Consider the following 21,969-nt stretch of genomic DNA (forward strand, 5'->3'; position numbering starts at 1 on the left):
AAAGCATAAAAAAAAAAAAGGACGGGTTTTTCATGGGCTTCCAGATAGCTGACTACACCATGGAGGTTCCTGGAGGGTGGTGCCTAGGGAAGGGCATGGAAGTTCCGTGCCTTTCTTTCCATACCTTCCACATCGCTTCCATCAGGCTGTACTTTGTAATATCCTTTATAACAAATGGGTAAACATGTTTCCCTGAGTTGTGGGACCACTCTAGCATGTCAGTGAACCTGAGGAGGGGGTCATGGGAACCCCCAATGTATAGCCAGTCAGAACCACAGGCCACAACCTGTGTTTTGTTTTTTGAGACAGATTCTCACTGTGTTGCCCAAGCTGGAGTACAGTGGTGCGATCTCAGCTCACTGCAACCTCCACCTACCAGGTTCAAGTGATTCTCCTGCCTCAGCCTCCTGAGTAGCTGGGACTACAGGCGCATGCCACCATGCCCAGCTAATTTTTGTATTTTTAGTAGAGATGGGGTTTCGCTATGTTGGCCAGGCTGGTCTCGAACTCCTGACCTCGTGATCTGCCCACCTCAGCCTTCCAAACTGCTGGAATTACAGGCGTGAGCCACTGCCCCGGCCACTTTTTTTCTTCGAGACAGGGTCTCTGTCACCCAGGCTGGAGTGCAATGGCATGAACATGGCTCACTGCAGCCTTGACCTCTGGGGTTCAAGCAATTCTCCCACCTCAGCCTCCTGTGTAGCTGGGACCACAGGTGCATGCCACCATGCCCAGCTAATTTTTTGTATTTTTTTGTAGGAAAGGGGTCTCGCTATGTTGCCCAGGCTAGTCTTGAACTCCTGGGCTCAAGTGATCCTCCCACCTCAGCTTCTTAAAATGCTGGGATACGGGCATGAGACACTGCACTCAACCTCAACATCTTATTTAGTGGGGAAACACTAGTTTTTCCACCAAAGTCTGAAAAAAGGTAAATAGCCTTGCATGTATGTGTATTTATCTTACTGTTATTTTCTGTCTTTATGCAGACAAAGACAGAGAACAAAACAGACAAAAACCCATCAAGAAATATCCAAAATATATATGAGTAAAACAGTAAAGCATTCCTGAAAGGCAAAAAATTAGTCTTGGACAAATGGAAATACATTCTTGGATAAGAGGATTCAACATCATAAAGATGTTGGTTCTCCCAAATTTGTAAGTTTAATGCAATTCCAGTAGATTCCATAATTTTTTTCCCTGGAGCTAGACAAGATAATTATAAAATTCATTTGAAAGAACAAATAAGCAAGAATATACAGGAAAGCACTGAGAAAGAAGAAAGAGGGCTAGCCCTAACTGATATTAAAACTTACCAACAAGCCTCTATAATTAAAGCAGCTTTGCTCATAAGCACATATTTTGATTGTGCTGAGATGTTTTCTCACCTCTGCAACTGGCAAAGACTCACAAATGTGACACCATTCTATTGCTGAGGTTGTGAGGGAACTGTCTCATACATTGCTGGTGAGAATATGAAATGGTAAAGCCCCTATGAGGAAAATGCAGCGACACCTAGCAACATGCCACATGCATTACCATTGATCCAGAGATCCCACTTCTTGGGATGTATCTCACGAAAATCCTGGCAAAGGCCAGGCAGGGTGGCTCACACCTGAAATCCCAACACTTTGGGAGATGGAAGCAGGAGGATAGCTTGAGACCAGGAGTTGGAGACCAGCATGGGCAACATGGCAATATCATTTCTATCAATAAAATAAAAACAGAAACCCTGGCAAAAATGTGAAAAGATGTCTGCAGAAGACTGTCGTTGTTGAATTATTATTATTCTTTTTTGAGACGGAGTCTCGCTCTGTCACCCAGGCTGGAGTGCAGTGGCACGATCTCGGCTCACTGCCACCTCCGCCTCCCAGGTTCAAGCGATTCTCCTGCCTCAGCCTCCTGAGTAGCTGGGATTACAGGCGCATGCCACCATGCCCAGCTAATTTTTGTATTTTTAGTAGAGATGGGGTTTTACCATGTTGGTCAGGCTGGTCTCGAACTCCTGATCTCATGATCTGCCCGCCTGGGCCTCCCAAAGTGCTGGGATTACAGGCGTGAGCCACTGCGCCCGGCCTGTTGAATTATTTTTAATAGCATGACTAGAAACAACCAGAAGATGGTTGAATAAACAATGGTACATCCACTAATGTTGTGTGCAAAGGTAAAACGAAAAGAATACTTATGCATACCACTTTGGGGGATATGGGGATGGGATGAATGTTATTTTGCTGTGGGTCGCATGTAAATTTGGGGGGGTGGTGCAGAGGACAGATCGTAGTGGATTGAATAGTGGCCCTAAAGATATGTCTACCTGGAACTTGGGAACATGACCTTATTTGGAAAGAGTCTTTGCAGAGGTAATTAAAGACCTGGAGATGAGATCATCCTGGATTAACCGGGTAGGCCCTAAATCCAATGGCAGACGTTCTTGTGAAAGAGAGAAGACAGGGAGAAACAGAGGGAACGGTGATGTGACGATGGGGCCGAGACTGGAGTCATGTTTCTTGCACAAACCAAGGATTGTCAGCAGCAGCAGGAGCCAGAAGAGACAGGAGGGATCCTCCCCTAGGGCCTCTGAAGAGAGTGTAGCCCCGGTGACACCTTGATTTAGCACTTTTGGCCTTGAGAACCGTGAAATAAATTTTTGTTAAGCCACCAAGCTCGTGGTAAATCACTATAGCAGCCAATACAGACTTTGGTGGTCTCTGGGATATATCTGTTTTTCTTTTTTTTTTAAAGAAATGCAGTCTCGCTACATTGTCCAGGCTACTCTTGAACCCCTGGTGTCAAAGGATCCTCCCAACTCAGCCTCCCAACTAGCTGGGACTACAGGTGGTGCACCACCTGTAGGGATATACTTTTAAGTAAAAAAAGCCAGGTGAAGAAAAATGTGTTTTTGTGCTACCATTTGCCCAAGAAAGGGGGGAAAAATACAAATACAGATGTGTTCATATTTGTGTAGTCATATGTATATATTTGTATGTACACACGTTTATATACCTGCTTATATTTTAAAATAACAATGCAAGGAAAAACAGTCATCTCTTTCCAATGGTTACCTGTAAGGAGAGGGGAAAAAACAGGGTAAAGGCAAGAATAAAAATCTGACTCCGCAGGGCATGGTGGCTCACGCCTGTAATCCCAGCACTTTGGGAGGCCAAGGCAGGCAAATCACTTGAGGTCAGGAGTTCGAGACCAGCCTGGCCAACATGGTGAAACTCTGTCTCTACTAAAAATACAAAAATTAGCTGGGCATGGTGGCACACACCTGTAATCCCATCTACTCCAGAGGCTGAGGCAGGAGAATCACTTGAACCTGGGAGGCAGAGGCTGCAGTGAGTCGAGATTGTGCCACTGCACTGCAGGCTGGGCAACAGAGCAAGACTCCACCTCAAAAAAAGCCAGCCATAACTACAATGAGATACCACTTGGCACCCACTAAGACAGCTATAAGCAAAAGGACATAACAAGTGTTGGCCAGGATGTGGAGCAACTGCTGGTAGGAATGGGAAATGACGCAGCTGCTTTGGAAACAGTCTGGCAAGTCCTCAAAGAGTTAAACATGGAATTACCATGTAACCCAGTGATTCCACTTTTAGGTATAGACCTAAGAGAAATGAAAACATATATCCACAGAAAAGCTTAAATGTGAAATTCCATAGCAGCATTATCCATAATGGCCACAACGTGGAAGCAAAGTGTCCATCAACTGATAAATGAAGAAAATGTGGCCTATCCATGCAATGGAAGATGATTCAGCCATAAAAAAGAATGAAGTCTCAACACACACTACAACATGGATGAACCTTGAAAGCATATGCTAAGTGAATGAACCCAGACACAAAGGCCACATATTATGTCACTGATATGAAATGTTCAGAACGGGCAAATGTGTAGAGACAAGAGAGATTAGTGGTTGCTGGGGTCTCAGAGGAATGGGGAGCAACTGCTAATGAGTTTGGGGGCTTTTTTGGGGGATGATGAAAACGTTCTAAAAATTGTGATATTGGCACGACTCTGAATATACTAAAACCACTGAATTATACATATTAAATGGGTGAATTGTATGGCATGTGAGTTATAGATCAAGAAAAACTATTACCAAAAAAGAAAAACACAGACCAAAAAAAAAAATCCTAATAAGTGGATCATGTTTAGATTCTGTTCAAAGAGTTAAAGAAAGAATGACACGAGATAATTGGAAGCGAAAACCTTGGATATTTAGTAACGGTAAGGAATTATTAAATGCTAGGATGTGATAAGGTTATTGTGTTTTTCTCTTTTAGCAATACATATTGAAATATTTCAAGATGAAACAATAAGGCGTATCAGCTTTGCTTCAAATTCTAAGAGGAGGAGGTGGGCTGGAGGGTAAAGGAGAGGACAGCCATGACTGATCGTGTTGAAGCTGGATGAGGCCTGGGTTCAGCTTACTATTTTCTCTGATTTTATAACTCTATTTTTATGCTTAAAAACACACATTTTTATATATTTAAGCTTCCATAATTAAACATTTTTTTCCATAAAACCACACATTTCCACTCTGTTCTTAAGGCAGGTTAGTTTAATTTTATAGAAGAAATATTTTTCAAACAGTACAAATGACACAATTAGAGAGAAAACAGTGACAAAAAACAAAGAGATGAATACTGATTATAACTTATTCCCACAACAGAAGGCTACTTATTTCTACAATTATCAATCAAAGCCTGACAATTCAATGATTAGATGAAATGAAAGCCAAATTCCCTTTTACGTGTGGTACTATTTCAAAAGAACCCTGGTGGCAGGATCCTGATGGTTTTGAGACCAGAACTGCTCCTAAAACCTGGCAGCGTTTTGGTTTTTTTTTCTATCGTGAGGCCTGGTAGATGGAGAGATTGAAACATAGATGGAAACACCCCTTCAGCTCATAGGACTTCACTTTTCTGGCATGTGGGGTATTTTCTGGGGTTGGCGTGGCAGTCTGAACTAGTCAGAAGCTCCAAGACCACGTCATGAATGACAAGCAGCATAGGGCGCTTGGTGTCCTTCTGCCTGCTCGGGCCACCTCCACTGCCTGCATCTGCATCTGCAGAGAACTGCCCAGCTCTCTGGCCTGCCTTTGTCTTTTCTTTCCTTGTCATGGCTGCATTGAGCTGCAAAAGCAGACACAGGCAGGGAGGCAGGGGGAAGTTCAAAGCAAAGGTGGCAAACACGAGGGCTCCTTGAACTGATATGGAACCAGGGGCGGCATCTGTTTCTTGCGGGCTATCAGTGAGATTCTATTTGTAAAAAACCCAGCCAGGCATGGTGGCTCGCAAGTCCAAGATCAGCCTGGACAACAGAGCAAGACCTTGACTCTAAGAAAAAAATCAAAATAGGCTAGGCACAGTGGCTCATGCCTATAATCTCAGAACTTTGGGAGGGTGAGGCAGGAGGGTCACCTGAGCCCAGGAGGTTGAGGCTGCAGTGAGCTATGATCACATCACTGCACTCCAGCCTGGGCAACAAAGCAAGACCCTGTCTCTTAAAAAAAAAAAAAAAACCCTTTGGGTGTCAGGGTGGAAGGGAAGTACTTCAAATGGAAATCTGTGCAGGCTGGGCAGTGAAATTTATTTGAAAACATTTGTCTGGGGCTTCCTGCACTGACACAGTGGGTTTCCCCACACAACTACTTAGCAGGGGTTGGCAGAAAAGTAGCCTCAATCCCTCCCATTTAGAGAGATCCTTGTGGGGCACAGGCTCGGTGTCCTGGGGCCGAGGTGGAAATGAGCTGCACCCCTGAACAGCCTAGGGTCTGGCAGTGTGGATGGTTGTTTGTTGCCCTTCAAAGTTTCAACAGTTGGGGCCTGGAGACAGGGCCTGCCCAGCAGCACTGGGAAGGACCCAGGGTGCTCCGTGTCTCCCCACCTCTGTTGTGGGCACATGTAAAAAGGAATTGGCCAAAAAGAAAAAAAAAAAAAAAAAAGGCAAAACATGCAAGGCTAGAGGCAGAAATACATAGCAAGAGACAAGAAGTGTGAAAAGCATCAGGATTTCAGTCTTACCACCACTGACGAATTCCATTGTCCGTGATAGGTCGCGTGTCAATGAAATGCTTTTACAAAATCCACTTTTAATAAATGTAAAAAGGAAAGCAGGTTATACAAGGGGGGAAGCTACAGACTGATGAGAAGAGAGAGGCCTGATTCAAAGGGGTATCTCCAAGGGAAGGGAAGAAAGGTCCAGGAGGAAGAGTTCTGAGTTCTGGTTCCTCTGACATTTCCTGTGGCCCACCCCATTGACTCAAATCGAGGCCTCATTGAGAAGAATGCATTTCATCTATAATAAATATGTATTAGGCAAAATATTTATATCATTTGGCATTTCAAAGAATAATGGCATATTTTTATTACATTAAAAAATGTTTTTCCTCACAAGCTAGTTCTAAGATTTCTTGAGGAATAGTGGGTCGACTCCAGTACAGGGAGCCTTCTGACTCAAACCCAATCCTCTCCTCTGGACGACTCGCTGGGTAGTTCTAGTTACCCGTATGTCCTTTCCTCCCCCAAACAAGCACCTTCAAAGGTGATGGTGTCTATGTCCTAACTGCTATATTCATCCACGGAGTCAATGAGCGTGGGCGTTCCTACTTCCTCGTTCCCTTTCACTTTCCTTCATGACACAGTGGCGTGGCAGGAGTTCCTCCGCCACCTTCCTGGTCTGTTACAGTCGGACAGGGCAGGGTGGGGGGAGGCGGGCAGCATGGACAGCCACCACGGACAGGCAGGCTGAAGACCCACAGACAGCCACCACAAGCAAGCAGGCTGAAGCCCCATACACCAGAGGCTCTGGCGCCTGCTTCAGACTCACGCTGAGCACAGAGAGATGTATCCGAAGACAATACAGAAATGAGCGGTTGGCGTGCAGCCCACGCCGGAGACTGACCTCTGCAACACACACATGCTTCTGAGTCACGACTGAATCACTGCAGGGGACATTTTAACATGACATCAAGGGAGTGAACGTGTACAATATACATGGTAAATGCACATATGATACGTGACAAATTTAGCACATAGTGTTTGCATTTCAGGTGTCAAAAACAAAACCAGCCCCAAGTTCCATTCTACTGCATGAAAAGTACTAAAGAACAAAATTTCAGTCTTAAAATACATCTTAAAGTCAGTATTTTCCTTCAAGGAAAAAAAAGTACTATAAATAAATTACAATACAGTGAATTTGCCTGAACTCACTTCGTTTCTGTCTTCCAGCCTTTAAGTCAAATAAAACAGCATAAAAACTGTACATTCTTAACATGATAATTGATCTTTTATAAAATAACCTGTCTTCAGAGATGTCGATTTCACAACAAGGAAAAACCAAGCCCTGTTGCCGTCACTATTATAAAATATATATGAATAGATATACGTGTTTTTTTTTTTTTACAAAATGTGTATATTAATAGCTTTGCACAAATATTTTAAAGACAAATTCAGCTAGTCTAAGAACTTCATGAAAATAAAACAGGCGGATAAATACTTCATGTGCATAATGCACTCCATCAGACGTCGTCGGCTGGGAGAGGAGGTATGTTGATCCTTGGCCTTGTGAAGAATGCTATCTTCTCCCTGGGACCGGAGAGAATTACACGTCAGTAGCTGATATGAAGACACGGAAAGCTGGTGGCTCTCATATCAATCATGGCTTTTCTTATTCATACAACAAACTGAATTTAAGTCCCCAACAACACATGTGCTTGTATACAGAGTCTCCAAATGTGAATTATGAAGAACCGTAAGGGCAGGGGTTTCTTCATCTCGGGTGCCTAGAACAATGCCTGGTGTATATTAGGTGCTCAGGAAATACCTGTCGTATTAACAAATGAATGAAAAAGTGAAAACTACGTGAATATTTAATGTATACAAAAATTAGGGCTAAAAGTCAGACACATTTTATTCACCCTTAACAAGGAAGGACACACTGACACATAGGCTACGACACGGATGAACCTCGAAAACCCTCAGCTGTGGGAAAGAAGCCAGACACAAAAGTCCACGTAAGATATGATCCCATTCCTATGAAACAGTCAGAAAGGCAAATCCCTAGAGACAGAGCTAGGGGAGGGAGAAGGGGGAGTGACTGCTTAATGGGTATAGGGTTTACTTTTGGGGTGGTAAAAATGTTCTGGAACTAGACAGAGGGGGTGGTTGCATAACATTGTGAATGCACCAAAGGCTGAAGTGTAAGATGGTCATTTTATGTTATGTGAATTTCAACTTAATTTTTCCACAGACACAAAAGAATATTGATATATCTGTAAAAATCCCCTCAGCAAAAACAGAACAGACAAAACCAATCGATACTATTAGAATTCAAGGTGGTGGTTACTCTAGTGTGGGATCTGGGGGGCGCTGATAATGATCGATTCTTAGGACGAGTTTGTAACAATTCACTGGACCATGTGTGTATGATATACAGCTTTCCTGCAGATACATTTTGCCTTAATCAAAAGTTAATTGAAAAAGCAAAGGTGGTCGGGTGCAGTGGCTCATGCCTGTAATCCTAGAACTTTGGTCAGCTGAGGCAGGTGGATCGCTTGAGCTCAGGAGTTTGAGATCAGCCTGGGCAACACAGTGAGACCCCATCTCTACAAAAATGAGCAGGGCATGGTGGCATGTGCCTACAGTCCCAGCTACTTGAGAGGGTGAGGTGGGAGGATCACTTGAGCCTGGGAGGTCAAGGCTGTAATGAGCCATGACTGAGCCACCACACTCCAGCCTGGGTGACAGAGTGAGACCCTGTCTGGGATTGGGGGGACATATATGTATGTGTATGTTTATCACTGTTATTTACAATAGCCAACATTTGAAGATGAGCAGCATGTTATAAAATATAGTGGTTGAGTAAACTATTAGATGAGACATTACAAGATAGCAGATTATACAGCAACATGGAATATTTTAATTTTAAAAATGCTAAATGCAAAATTGAACCCACATTATGATTAGAAGTGGCATGAAAAAAAAACCGTAGGGAAAAAAGATCAGGATAAAAACATGAAAATACACTACTGGCTGCAGTGGATTCCTGTTTTGTTCTCGACTTTCCATGGGTTTTAAAGACTCATGGGGCTGGACGCAGGGGCTCACGCCTGTAATCCCAGCACTTTGGGAGGCCGAGGCAGGTGAATCATTTGAGGTCAGGAGTTTGAGATCAGCCTGGGCAACATGGCAAAACCCAGTCTACTAAAATTTAAAAATTAGCCGGGCATGGTAGCACGCATCTGTAATCCCAGCTACTCGGGAGGTTGAAGCATGAGACTTGTTTGAGCCCAGGGGGCAGAGGGTGCAGTGAGATGAGATCGCGCCACTGCACTCCAGCCTGGGTGACAGAGTGAGACTGTCTCAAAAGAAAAACAAAAACAGACTCACTGTACTTTCTACCATGCCAAAGGCACGACAGTAAGGAGGAGGAAGCAGGACTAAGGGGCCAGTCTTGCTGCGCCTCTGCCATACCTAAAGGTCTGCACTTGGATGGGCTCTTTGTGGCTCTGCCCACGCAGCTGGTAGATCTCCTTGGAGGCCTTCTTCAGCATCTTCTCAGCTGCCTGCTCATGACGGTAGTCAAGTTTGGTCTGTCTTGTCTGGAACAGCAACATTGGACCAACAAGGTGATTTTATTGATTTTTTTTTTTTTTTTTTTTTTTTAAGGAAGAATGAGTCAGTCACTGCCAGCCCTGCAGCCCAGAAGAACCAACCACAGTCAGTGAGGTGCGACCCAGGAGGGAGTAAGGACTACCTCACCCACACTCCCCCCGACCCCCCAAGGAATTCCTCCTAGGAGACAGAGGCCAGGGGTGGCTGGAGTCAGGCCTGACAACTAGGGACCCAGAATGTTCCCCCACAAGGTGGAGAGGGCCCGTGACCCTTCCTCCAGCACCCGCAGCCTCCAGATGGACGCAGGAGCCACACAGACGCCATCCTCGCAGGCCACAGAGGGAGAAGGGGCTCCGAGAGCCCAGTGGTGGGGCACTTCAGGGACCACCTCCATGTCTGGGAGGCTCCCTTCACAGCCTGGAGCAGGGAGCAGTGAGGTGCAGGCGGGAGCTGACCACAGGGGACCCCACCTGCCGCTCGGCCTCCCGCAGCAGGCCACGGAGCCGCTCGTCCCGAAGCACCCAGGGTGGGAGGTCGGTCTGGCCGCGGAGCTGGGCGTCCTCCAACCGCTGCCGCAGCTCACGGAGGGCACAGAGCTCCTCATTCAGCTGCCTCTGCCGTGTTCTTGACGCCTGGAGATCCAGCTCCAAGTCCAGGGAGGTGCGGGCCATGAGCTCAGCCAGGGAAGACCTGCATGACTGCAAGAGACACCAGCTGTGAGCCCTCACTCAGGCCTTCTAGAAGGTTCTTCCACAATAGGAGACAAGTCAGGCACATGTATTTCTCTAAGCACGCCCAAGGTTAAAAAACACAGATGTGGGCAAGAGTAATGTAAACCTCTAGTTCAGCATCAAGGTTAGTAACGGCGAATTGTTTTTCTTTAATGATGACCTATGTATTGGCAGAAGCGTGCAGCAACAGATGCTCTTACATGGGGCTGGCAGGATCAAAAAAGGGCACAATCTTTCTGAAGGGCCATTTGAGAATATATATATGTCTAAAGCAAACTTGCATCTGAAAGGCATAACTGTTGACATGCAAAAGTGGTCCCATTAAGGTTTATGACAGAAAAAAACCGTAAGTCTATAACAGCAGGAAACATTAAATAAATTACAAGGCCAGTATAAAATGTAGCCACTGTAACAAGTTGAAAAAATATATGGACATGGAAAAATCTTAATGATCCACTGTACAACGGGAAAGAAAGTATGTTATGAACCACATGAGCACTTGTTGTTTAAAAGAAAAAGTATACACACACCCACGCAAACACGCAGACACACACGTGCAAGCTTTCCAAAGCTTCCTCCCCATATAAGCCTCAAGTAAGCAAACATACCTATGTTCAGGAAAGCCCCGACAGGGAAAAGACTTGTCTGCCGAACTGTACTTCCCATCCAACGGGAAACAGAACCCTGAGAGAGCAGTCACCGCAGCAAAACCACAAATCCATTTGCCAATCACCATGGGTCAGTGGCCTGAGTCACGGCATGCTTTTTACACACACAACACTATTTTGCACATGCACAGAATTTAAATGCAAATATGGGTTGTAACTTAATATAAATTATTTAAAAGCACTGCTGAATTCCCAGCAGAGCTTCATGGTTCTCAACCAGGAGAATCTGGTCCCCCGGAGGACAGCTGGCAATGTCTGTGGACATTTTGGGTGTCACAACTGCTGTGTGTGTGATGGGGTGTTACTGGCATCTGGTGGGTGGAGCCCAGGGACGCTGCTCAACATCCTATAGTGCACGGGGCAGCCCCTACAGCAAAGAATGAGCCTGTCTGAAATGCCAGCAGCGGTGCTGCTGTGAGACACTTCTACAGCCAAATTATGCACTTTGCTTTTGTTTTTTGGTTTTTTTTTTTGAGATGGAGTCTTGCTCTGTCTCCCAGGTTGGAGTGCAGTGGCGTGATCTAAGCTCACTGCAACCTCCGCCCTCCCGGGTTCATGCAATTCTCCTGCCTCAGCCTTCTGAGTAGCTGAGATTACAGGCACGTGCTGCCATGCCTGGCTAATTTTCGTATTTTTAGTAGAGACAGGGTTTCACCATTTTGGACAGGCTGGTCTCGAACTCCTGACCTCAGGTGATCCGCCCGCCTCAGCCTCCCAAAGTGCTGGGATTATAGGCGTGAGCCTCTGCGCCTGGCCCAAATTATAAACTTTCTTTTTCTTCCCAGTCAGCAGCCACTCTTCTACGTGGTAGAGCACAACTGCCACATGGAAATCAGGGGTTTTTTGTGTTTCCGTCTCTCTTCCTCTCTACACACACAAACACACACACACTATATATATATATATATATATTTTCAAACGATCCCTGCCCAGAAAGGTAATATGTTGAAAAACTCAACTTTTCTAAACTATATATATTCTCCTGTCAAAAAAAGAGAAAAGAGCCTATTATATAGAAATGGTTATTTATTATACTGAAGAATGTAAAGATCATGGATTATCTGAAACCATGATACTATCTTAAGAAATATTAGCAACATTATGACATTACATCTGTTAAGTAAACAAGAAATACAAATACTACCTTTTCATTTACATGACCTTAAATATTACCTTTTAAGGCTTGTAAAAATCACTCGCAGGGCAAGCACAGATTCCATATTTGTTTACAGGGCACACACCTGCTTATAGCGAAGGGTTCGTCTTTCCAAAGTGTTTCGGATAAAGGGGGACTTCCGGGGCAGCGTTGAACTGTCGCTGTCACTACGATAAAGCTGTACCAAAAAAAATGATGTTCAGAAACAATTTCTCAGCAACGCACAGTTCATTCTCTGTGTGTACTCAGAGTCTCAGAATGGATTATTTTCATCCTCTTCACAGGCCCTCAAGTGCACTTATGATTATTGGTGCTTGGAGGTCTTTGGGTTTCAATTTAAACAAGAGTTTCTGCTAAAATGAAAAAACAAAACAAAACAAAACAAAAACAAGCAAATGAAACCCTCCCCCAGTTTCCAGGCTAACTGAGCCAACAAAATCTCCATGTGATCCATACCAATGCCATTTCGTGCCCTATACAGTCCCCACGAAGGCCAGCACTGCCCTCAGCATGGTTCACTTTTCCTCAGTCTTTCTCATGTGCTGTATTTGTGGCTTTGGCAATAGCTGGGGAAAATGACTTCCAAAAGAGACTCACTCCTGGTAGTAGCACAAGCCAACATTGCCAACTGCAGCTGTGCTCATCAAAGGACAGGGTGTACTTTTAAACAAGAAAGTAAAGAATGTCATCTTTATGGGAGTCAAGTCATTACAGCCTTCATTTGGTGGCAGGGTGTCACCTCAGGATCAGTGTGACTCTGAGAAATCCAACATCCCTGCCTTCATGGCCTTATTTTCCACGCCAGTAAACCTACTCAGGAAGTGCAACGGCCTGGCAGCACACCTGCACGGCATTCATACAAACATACAGAACAGCGAAGCATCCAGAAGCATTGCCAGTAAGTACAGCTGTTACGCAGGCACACAGAGCTTTTCCTCTGGGTAAGCAAAGCACTACCTGCTTGCACCCTTCCCCCCTCAATAAGCAGCCCCTCCAGCCGGCACGTTGGTGACTTGGCAGGAGCCTGGAACGAGGAGGACAGTGAGTGTGGCCTTCCATCTAGAACGTCCAGCCAAGCGCTTAAGCATCAGCCTCCATGGGGCTGAAGCATGACGAGTGGGAGGGCCCAGACTGGACCCGGCACCATCCGGGGCAGTTGCCAGCAGGGACACTTTGGACCAATGGGACAACAGCGGCAGGTCTCACCAACATGGCTGAGAGGGCGTTTTGGCCACCTAGGCCCCCTCCCACAGTGTTTGCAACATCTCCTTTGAGGGTCTCAGGTCCTTCCCTCTCCGAAGATCTGCCTTGGCTCTGCCCTCATGGAGCCAGCACCTCCAGGGCAGATGCCTTCTTCAACAGCCTCAATTCAGAGGTGCAGGAAGGGTCATGGTTCTCAACCAAACGGCCCCTCCAGGTCACTGTGTCATGAGCCACCATCCTTAAAAGCCCTTTCTGTACAAGTCCATGCTGGCACTATTACTCTGTTCTACCTTCATTGACCACACTGGCTCGAGTCTTCCCTCCACCCACCTTGGGGTTCTCAGCCTTGTGTGACATGCTAGAAGCATCTGGGTGCTTCCGGAAGTTCTGATGCCCAGGCCTTACCTGTGACCAATGGCAAATCTCTGGGGTGCTATGTGGGTACCAGGATCTGTTGAATTCCCCTCCTCCCCGTGATTTGACTGCAAGGCGCAGCCATGGCTGAGAACTGCTGAGTGTCTCCCACTCATCCGCAGGTTGGGAATTTACATGTGGGTGAGTGAGAACCCACTGTCCTTCTGCCAGGACCACCCACCCTCTGACCCAGAGACCTGGCTGCCCCACAGGGCTCCAAGCCACTCAGGTTCCCGGCTCCTCCAGCTCAACCCATTCAAGAGAACCCCGGCTTCCACTTGTTCTTTACGCTGAGGTAGAAATGATTCGCTCTGCTTGTTGCCCACAGGTCAGTACATACACAACACTGAAAACTGGGGGAAGGGATGAATTTGAATCCTGAACAAATCCAGAGTTAGATAAGCATGGTAAGGCATGTGGGGAGATGACAGCACTGTTGTCATCACCGCGTACCTGTAAAGTTCGCAGTGCATGGATTGGTATCATTGGTGCAAATACATATGCCTCTCAGTATAAACAGCAGGAAAAAAAAAAACAAACATCACAAAGGGGACGGAAGAGAAAACATTCCAGACAGGTGACAAAGGAATTCCAACTTACTCTGCAAACATACTGGCTTCGTGCTCCAGGCGAGAAGGTCTGGGAACGGACAATCGTGCCACTCCGAACAAAAGGTGACCCTCGGGCCCGGCGGCTGGACCGCTCCTTCAGGAGGCTGGCTGCTTCTTCCGGAAAGAGATCTTCTGTGTTGGTTTCCTTATCAACCTAGGGAGTGGTTCACTCGTGACCATGGCTTCTTTCGTAACGTGAGCAATAAACTTACAGGAACAACCATGTCTTTCACTTCTCCATTCAGGATTTAGCTGGAGTTTCACACGTGGCATGTCCACAATGGAAAGGCTGATATCCCCCCAACCCCACCCCAGCCCCTCCTCTCACAGGGATCTCAACTTTCCATTTGTTCATGCGAAGAATATTAGGGTCATCCCGGACTCCTGATCTCTTTTGCACACCCCATATCTGGTCCAAGAGCGATCCCTGCTGGCTCTGTGTTCAACATCAAGTGGTTTTCTTGTTTGTGTGTTTGTTTGTTTTTGAGACGGAGTCTTGCTCTGTCGCCCAGGCTGGAGTGCAGTGGCCGGATCTCAGCTCACTGCAAGCTCCGCCTCCCGGATTCACGCCATTCTCCTGCCTCAGCCTCCCAAGTAGCTGGGACTACAGGCGCCCGCCACCTCGCCCGGCTAGTTTTTTGTATTTTTTAGTAGAGACGGGGTTTCATTGTGTTAGCCAGGATGGTCTCGATCTCCTGACCTCGTGATCCACCCGTCTCGGCCTCCCAAAGTGCTGGGATTACAGGCTTGAGCCACCGCGCCCGGCCATCAAGTAGGTTTTGAGTGCTTGTCAGCAACCCTTCACCTGAGTCGCCATCATCTCATGCCCAGATGAGTGCAGTAGATGCCTCAGTGATCTTCCCAATTCCACACCTCTCTGCCCTTCGATCTATTCTCAACATGGCAACCAGGGACATGCCAGGAAAACTGACTAGGCCAAAGGTGGAAACATCCCAAATGTCCATTGACAGATCAATGGATCAACAAAATGTGGTCTTTTCCACACAAGGAAATAGTATTCAGCCATAAAAACCAATGGAGATTTTATACACGCTAAAATGTAAATAAACCTTGAAAATATTGTGCTGAGTGAAAGAAACCATGCACCAAAGGCCACATAGTATATGATTCCACTTCTGGAAACATCCAGAAGAGGTAAATCCATAACCAGAAAGCAGATTTTGGTAGCTGCAGGTGGCTGGGGGAAGGGGGAATGGGAGTGACTGCTCAATGGGGACGGGTTTTACTCTGGGGCGATGTTTCCATCAGGAAACTAAATAGAGGTGGCGGGTGAGCAACACTGTGGACCAAATGCCACTGACGCATACACTTTAAAATGCTTCCCTTTATGTGAACTTCAAATCAATAAATTTTAGAAAACACTAACGAAAAAGCTTCAGTCAGATCATGTGGCCACTGAGCTCAAAACCCACCAGCTTCTCATGCCCTTAGAGAAAAGGCAGGGTCCTGAGTGGGCCCTGCACGATCTGGCCACTTCACTCCCTTCATCCTCAGCACCACCCCACAACACACACCGGCTGCTCCCACACCTGACACAAAAAAATTGTGGGAAAAAAACCACACAACAAAATTTACCATATTAACCATTTGTACAGGCACAGTTCAGTGGCGTCTATTCACATTGTTGTGCAACAGATCTCCAGAACTTGTTTATCTTGTGAAGCTGAAACTCTGCCCTCTCCACTAAACAACAACTCCCCATTCCCATTCCTGAGACAGAAGAGAGACCCCGTTTTAGGGGCCTGCAGACCTCCCGAGCATGGACATAAAGGAAAATCCATTTCTTTGAAAGGAAATTCCAGGTACCTTGCTATCCCTGAGATGTAAGTAAGTAACTTGATAAGCAAGAAGGTAATAGTAGCCTAAAACAATAGCCAAGCAAGTTAGAGTCTGGGGATGTTTGGTTCCCTAGAGAAACTAAAGACATCTTGGCCAGGCGTGGTGGCTCACACCCGTAATCCCACCAGTTAGGGAGACCAAGACAGGTGGATCACTTGAGGCCGGGGTTTGAGACCAGCCTGGCCAACATGATGAAACTCCATCTCTACTACAAAAAAAAAAAAAAAAAAAAAAAAAGTCAGCTGGGCAGGGCGATGGGCGCCAGTAATCCCAGCTACTTGGGAGGCTGAGCCATGAGAATTGCTTGAACCCAAGAGGCGGAGGTTGTAGTGAGCTGAGATCACGCCACTGCACTGCAGCCTGGGGGACAGAGTGAGACTCCATCTCAAAAAAGAAAAGAAAGAAGAGAAGAGAAGAGAGGAGAGAAGAGAGAAAAGAGAAGAAAAGAAAAGAAAAAAGAGAAACCAAAGACATGTTAACCTATGTGCCTGATTGTCTTTCAGAAACCCAGACCCCCACCAAAGGGACCTGCTGGCACAGAACTCACATAAGGTGGAGCTAAGGCCTGTACTCTGACCCTTGCTCTTTATTCTGAATCTCTTCCTGAGAGGTCTGCAGGGAGTCACACCCACAAGTCAGAGCTAACTATCTTTTCTGCTGACCCCAAATTTTCAGACAAAGCTTTGCCTCCTGAACCAATTGCAATCAGAAAATCTTTGAATCCACCTACATCCTGTAAGCCCCCACATCAAGATATGCTATCCTTCTAGGCCAAAAGCAATGTGTAACCTCCATAGATTGGTTTAGGATTTTGCCTGTGACTTCTGCTTTCCTGAAATTTACCTCTGCCTTTAAAAACCCTTCCCTGCAAGGCATTGGAAGGCCGGGTCTTAAGTGTGAGCTGCCCAAATCTCCTTGCTTGGCGCCTGCAAATAAACACCTTCTTTCTACCCCTGCAAAACACCTTCGTGCAGACACGTGGTTTTACTGCACCAGGCGAACGGACCCCAGCTCCGTTCTACAGCCCTACACCCCATCCAAGCTCCTGGCAGCCACCATTCTGCTTTTCGGCCCTGTGAATTTCACTACTCCAGGAACCTCAAGATGGTATTTGTCTTTTTGTGCTTTTCTAACCAGCCACCAGTCAATTCATTAGCACCTAAAAAGATTTTCTTTCAGATTCTAAGGATTTTAGGAGTTGTATGCCAGGAGACATGCAACTCAAAGAGTTGAAGACTAAATAAATATTCACACTGGCTTATTCACTCAGCATGAGTCCTCAAAGCTCATCCACGTTGCAGCATGACAGAATTTCCTTCCATTTTAAGGTTGATTAATATTCTATTGCATGGATAGACCACGTTTTCTTTATCCACTCATCCATGATGGACACTTTAGTTGCTTCCACCTCTTGGCTACTGTGAATAATGCTGCTGCTACGAACATGCGTGTGCACATTATTTCTTCAAGATCCTTTCAATTCTTCTAGATATACACCCAGATATACCCAGAAGCGGGACTGCGGGATCCTATGGTGGTTCTATTTTTAATGTTTTGAAGAACCACCATACTGTTTTCCATAGCAGTTGTACCCTTTTATCATCCTGACATTTTCTAAATGTGAACCCTTTCTAAAACTGCAAACCTCTCTACAGGTGTCTGCCCGCTTCCCTGCCATTGCATTCTCCAGAAGCCCCCTTGCTCTCTGTGACAGGAGCGTACGCTAGCGATGTCTCCTCTGGCGTCTCCCTCTCGAGGGTGGGAGTTTGTTTGCTTTTTTTTTCTTTTCCTATTCACCCACTATACTAATGTTGTATCTGCGATGCCCACACAGAAAGGGAGAATGCAAATGTGGTGAAGAACTAACAACTGTGGGATCTAGGTGAGGTGTATAGGTATTTGTCGCATTATTCTAGCAACTTCTCCACAGATTTCGCTTTTTCAAAACTAAAAGTTGAGGGAGGGGGAAACACCAAATAACCCTCCCACGGCCACTCACCCCGGCTTGGGCTGCTGCTTTTTGAGATCTCAGAAAGTTGGACAAGGGCCATGACCAGCAACCTGGTCCAAAACAACAACTAGGAACCTGCTGTGGGTTACAGCTTGGGAAGCTGCCAGGAGCAGATTTCACTTTGTGCTTCTGGGTGAGAGCAGGGGCGTGAGGGTGATAAAATACTTTTGTGAGCTGAACAGTGGGGAAACCAAGTTTCGAAACAGCATTGACAGTGTCTTCCCTGACTTCACAGGCGCTGTAAACATGAGACTTCTCCCCTAAAGACAGGGTGACTGTACAGCTAGAGGCAGATGAGCAGAAGGGGCAAAAGGACAGCACTATTCTACATTTCACAAAAGGGGAAGAGGAACTACAAATGTCCAAAACCTGTGGGACTCATGAACCCCCCGGAGCCTCGTTTGTCCCTGAAGGTGGGAATGAATTAGCTGTGCCTATTCAAGCCCTTTACAGATCTGAGGCCATTCACTTCTTTTCCTCAGCTCACAGTAAACCCAGCCTTAGCTGTGGCCCTCAAATCCAACAGCAGTGTCCATCCTATACCACGACATTCTCCTGTGCCCAACACCCGGGCCACTGGGTGTGTGTGCAGGTCAGCCATGTGGCCCTCCTCCCCAGGAGCCCCGGCTCTGCTTGCCTTTGGTGCATCTTCCCCCATACCCTCACACTTCCCACGAAGAATTTGGGGGCACACAGCCTCTCCTTCCAGGGCAGTACATATGGCAAAATGTTGGGGGTGAGGGGCTCCGGAAAATCCCCTATGTTTTCTACTTACCTTAAGAGGTGAGGGCTGAAATTTCTCTGGGCTGTAAGGCCCTGCCTGAGCAGCAAATGGGTGGCCCAGGATGGAGTCGATACCCACGCAACAGGGCTCTGGGTACGGAGGGCTGGTCTGGGTGCAGTTGCTACAGCCGCTATCCACCGAGTCTGCTTGCCAACTCCTGAAGGCGGACATGGCAGAAGCCCAAATGGTCACCAAACAGGATGTATTTCATGCTACTCTTAGAGCACAGTAGTAGAGGTAATGCAATAAAACCTATTTCTTTCCAATGATTGAAGACTGTTGCGTCTCTCATAAAGTAAAAGGGTGCTTCTGTCTTCCAGGGAAGATGGCTCTTGAAGGACTTTCCTTAAGAGGGGCTTTCTCTATCACCAGTGGCAGCCACTGAAGATTCCAGAAAACTGCACCACTCAGCCCCAAACCCCTCCCAACTCCTGTCCATCCCTGAACACAACACCTTCCCCTCTGCATGCACTATCGCTCCCCAAAATAAACTCCTCTGTAAACTAAGCTCAGGGAAAGCCATCGGGAAGCAGCAGGAAGCCCTGGAAAGATGGTGCACTTTATAGAAAAATGTGGAAGTACAGCAATATGTACAGCACCTCCAGAGACGACGAACACAAGCCAGGGCACCAGAGGCGCCCCTTCACCGGAATCATTCATCTATCACATGCAGGTCTCCACGGGGCCAAGGATTCACCAACAGGCTGCTTCAGGTGAAGCAGAAAGGGACACCGCATGACCTCCTTTGTAGGAAGTGTCCAGACCGGCAGGTCCATAGACACAGAGGGCAGATTTGTAGTTGCAGGGAATCAGAGGGGAACCTGGGAGCGCATTTGGCTAGGGATAGGCAGAGAGGGTGTGATGAAAATAAAATGCTGTAAAATTGACTGTGCCCATTCAGTCCTAAAAACCACCTAACTGTGCACTTTAAATGGGTGAACTGTATGGGAGGTAGACTGTATCTCAATAAAGGTGTTAAAAAAGAAAAAAATCCAACAGCTTTAAGGGACCTTACTGTATCCAATCCTGGGAGAGGGCAGTACTTCAACAGCCCCACTCTTGACGAGAAACTCCAGGACAGACAGAAGGAAAAGGTGAAAAGCACACGTGAGAGTCAGGAGAGAGAGTTCAGGGAGCTGCCCTCATCCAGACCAGCACTCAATTCCCTCCAGAATCAACTTCTGGGCAGTGGTGCCTAACGATTGCCCAGCACCTTCTATGGAGGCATGGCTGAGGAAAGCAAGTGCATCTCAGAGACAGCTACGCTGCCTGGCACACTGGCTGTCTCCCCAGAGAAAATGTGCTTCCCACGACAGTTTTCACGAGCCTTCTGACCACGGGGCACCCATGCTCCTTTCCAGGGAGGGCACGAGCCGGAGCCTGCCCGCTGAACTAGCGCTTACCGTTCAGATACAGCCTCGGTCTGCTCCTCCTTGCGCTCCATCTCCAGGACCTCCTCCTCCGTGTACTCCAGCTTGGCCCGCTCCTCGGCCAGCTCCCTCTCCACCGCCTGCAGCTGTGCCGTGGTTCTGGCCAGGAGCACTGTCACCGCATCCTGCAGGAGGAGGGGGTGCGTGAGGACAGCTCAGGCCAGCAGACCCTGCATACACAGCAGGTGTCCACATGGCACAGGTAGGAGGCCACTCTGCTGTCCTTCTGTGAGAAGAAACTCACCCTAGCTAGGTCTGTGGTGGAGGCATTCATGTAGCCTTTTTCTGCAGCTCTGAGGGCTCCTATTTAAAAGTAGCCAGTGTACCACCCATGTACCACCCATGACCATGTGTACCATGAACACGTTTGCATTAAAAAAAAATTCTCATGCAATGGCCGTATGGAAACTACTCCTTTACCTCACTATACTGACTCACGTCTACAAAGACACTTCTAAGAAATGACTTCCCAAAGACAAAGTCAGTCTCAGGGTCATGAAGGCAGCAGCGATCAGCTCCTTAGAGCAGGCCCAAGTACCGTTTTGCCGGAGATGGTGGTGGTGTGTGCAGGATCCCGGGCGGAGCTCTCTCCCGCACACCCAGGCTCCCGCGTCCTCGACGGCTCAGAGCTGGTGAACACCTGGACGGAATGCCAGCGCAGCTGCATCTCACTCAAACTGTCATAGTCAGCCAGGTTAATCTGAGCAATGCCCTGCAGGGGTATTAAAGAAACGTCAGAACAGGCACTGAATGATTTCACCATAATGACTAGAGTCCTTTAAAATATTCAGTTAAGGCAGGGCAGGTGGCTCATGCCTGTAATTCCAGGCATGGGGTTTGGGAGGCCGAGGTGGGAGGATTGTTTGAGCCCAGGAGTTCGAGACCAGCCTGGGCAAAAGAGCAAGACTCGCCTCTACAAAAAATTTAAAAATCAGCCAGGCATGATGATGTACAACTGTGGCCCCATCTACTTAGGAGGCTGCGGTGAGCTGAAATCATACCACTGCATTCCAGCCTGGGCAACAGAGACCTGGTCTCAAAAAAACTCACTTCACCCTTCAATCTTTGTGTGTGTGTGTGTGTGTGTATGTGTGAGAGAGAGAGAGAGAGAGACAGAGAGAGAGATGGAGTCTCGCCCTGTTGCCCAGGCTGTAGGACAGTGGTGCGATCTCAGCTCACTGCAACCTCCACCTCCCTGGTTCAACAGATTTCCCCGCCTCAGCCTCCCGAGTAGTTAGCATTATAAGTCTGTGCCACCACACCCGGCTATTTTTTGTATTTGTAGTAGAGATGGGGTTACTTAAAGGACTGCAGCACAATGAAAGCAACTGCAGAGGAGTCTAATGGGTGGCTCCCTGGTCGTCTGTTCCACCCAATCAGAAAGTGCTGGGAAGGGAACAGACAGGGCAAAGAATGGGCAACCCGGAGTTCTGGGCCAGGCTCACAGCTCTACTGCCCTGATGAGGCAGATTTGCTGAGGA

At 47.0% G+C, this 21,969-nt stretch overlaps 1 protein-coding gene across 2 annotated transcripts in view; it reads right to left on the minus strand.

Moving 5' to 3' along the window:
- Positions 1-4,541: 4,541 nt before the first annotated feature.
- The window catches only part of LOC105478111 (WWC family member 3), a 128,491-nt gene continuing 111,063 nt past the window's right edge, over positions 4,542-21,969 (minus strand). For both annotated transcript variants that reach the window (XM_071088662.1, XM_011735104.2), the window contains 8 exons: positions 21,027-21,200; positions 20,462-20,613; positions 19,050-19,215; positions 14,393-14,557; positions 12,261-12,353; positions 10,091-10,318; positions 9,480-9,607; positions 4,542-7,592 (listed from right to left, as the gene is read on the minus strand). In XM_071088662.1, coding sequence (XP_070944763.1) covers positions 7,526-7,592; positions 9,480-9,607; positions 10,091-10,318; positions 12,261-12,353; positions 14,393-14,557; positions 19,050-19,215; positions 20,462-20,613; positions 21,027-21,200 — 1,173 coding nt within the window. In that variant the 3' untranslated portion in view covers positions 4,542-7,525. The remainder of the gene's footprint in view (positions 7,593-9,479; positions 9,608-10,090; positions 10,319-12,260; positions 12,354-14,392; positions 14,558-19,049; positions 19,216-20,461; positions 20,614-21,026; positions 21,201-21,969) is intronic.

This window comes from Macaca nemestrina, chromosome X, assembly GCF_043159975.1.
Source record: "Macaca nemestrina isolate mMacNem1 chromosome X, mMacNem.hap1, whole genome shotgun sequence".
Lineage (NCBI taxonomy): Eukaryota > Metazoa > Chordata > Mammalia > Primates > Cercopithecidae > Macaca > Macaca nemestrina.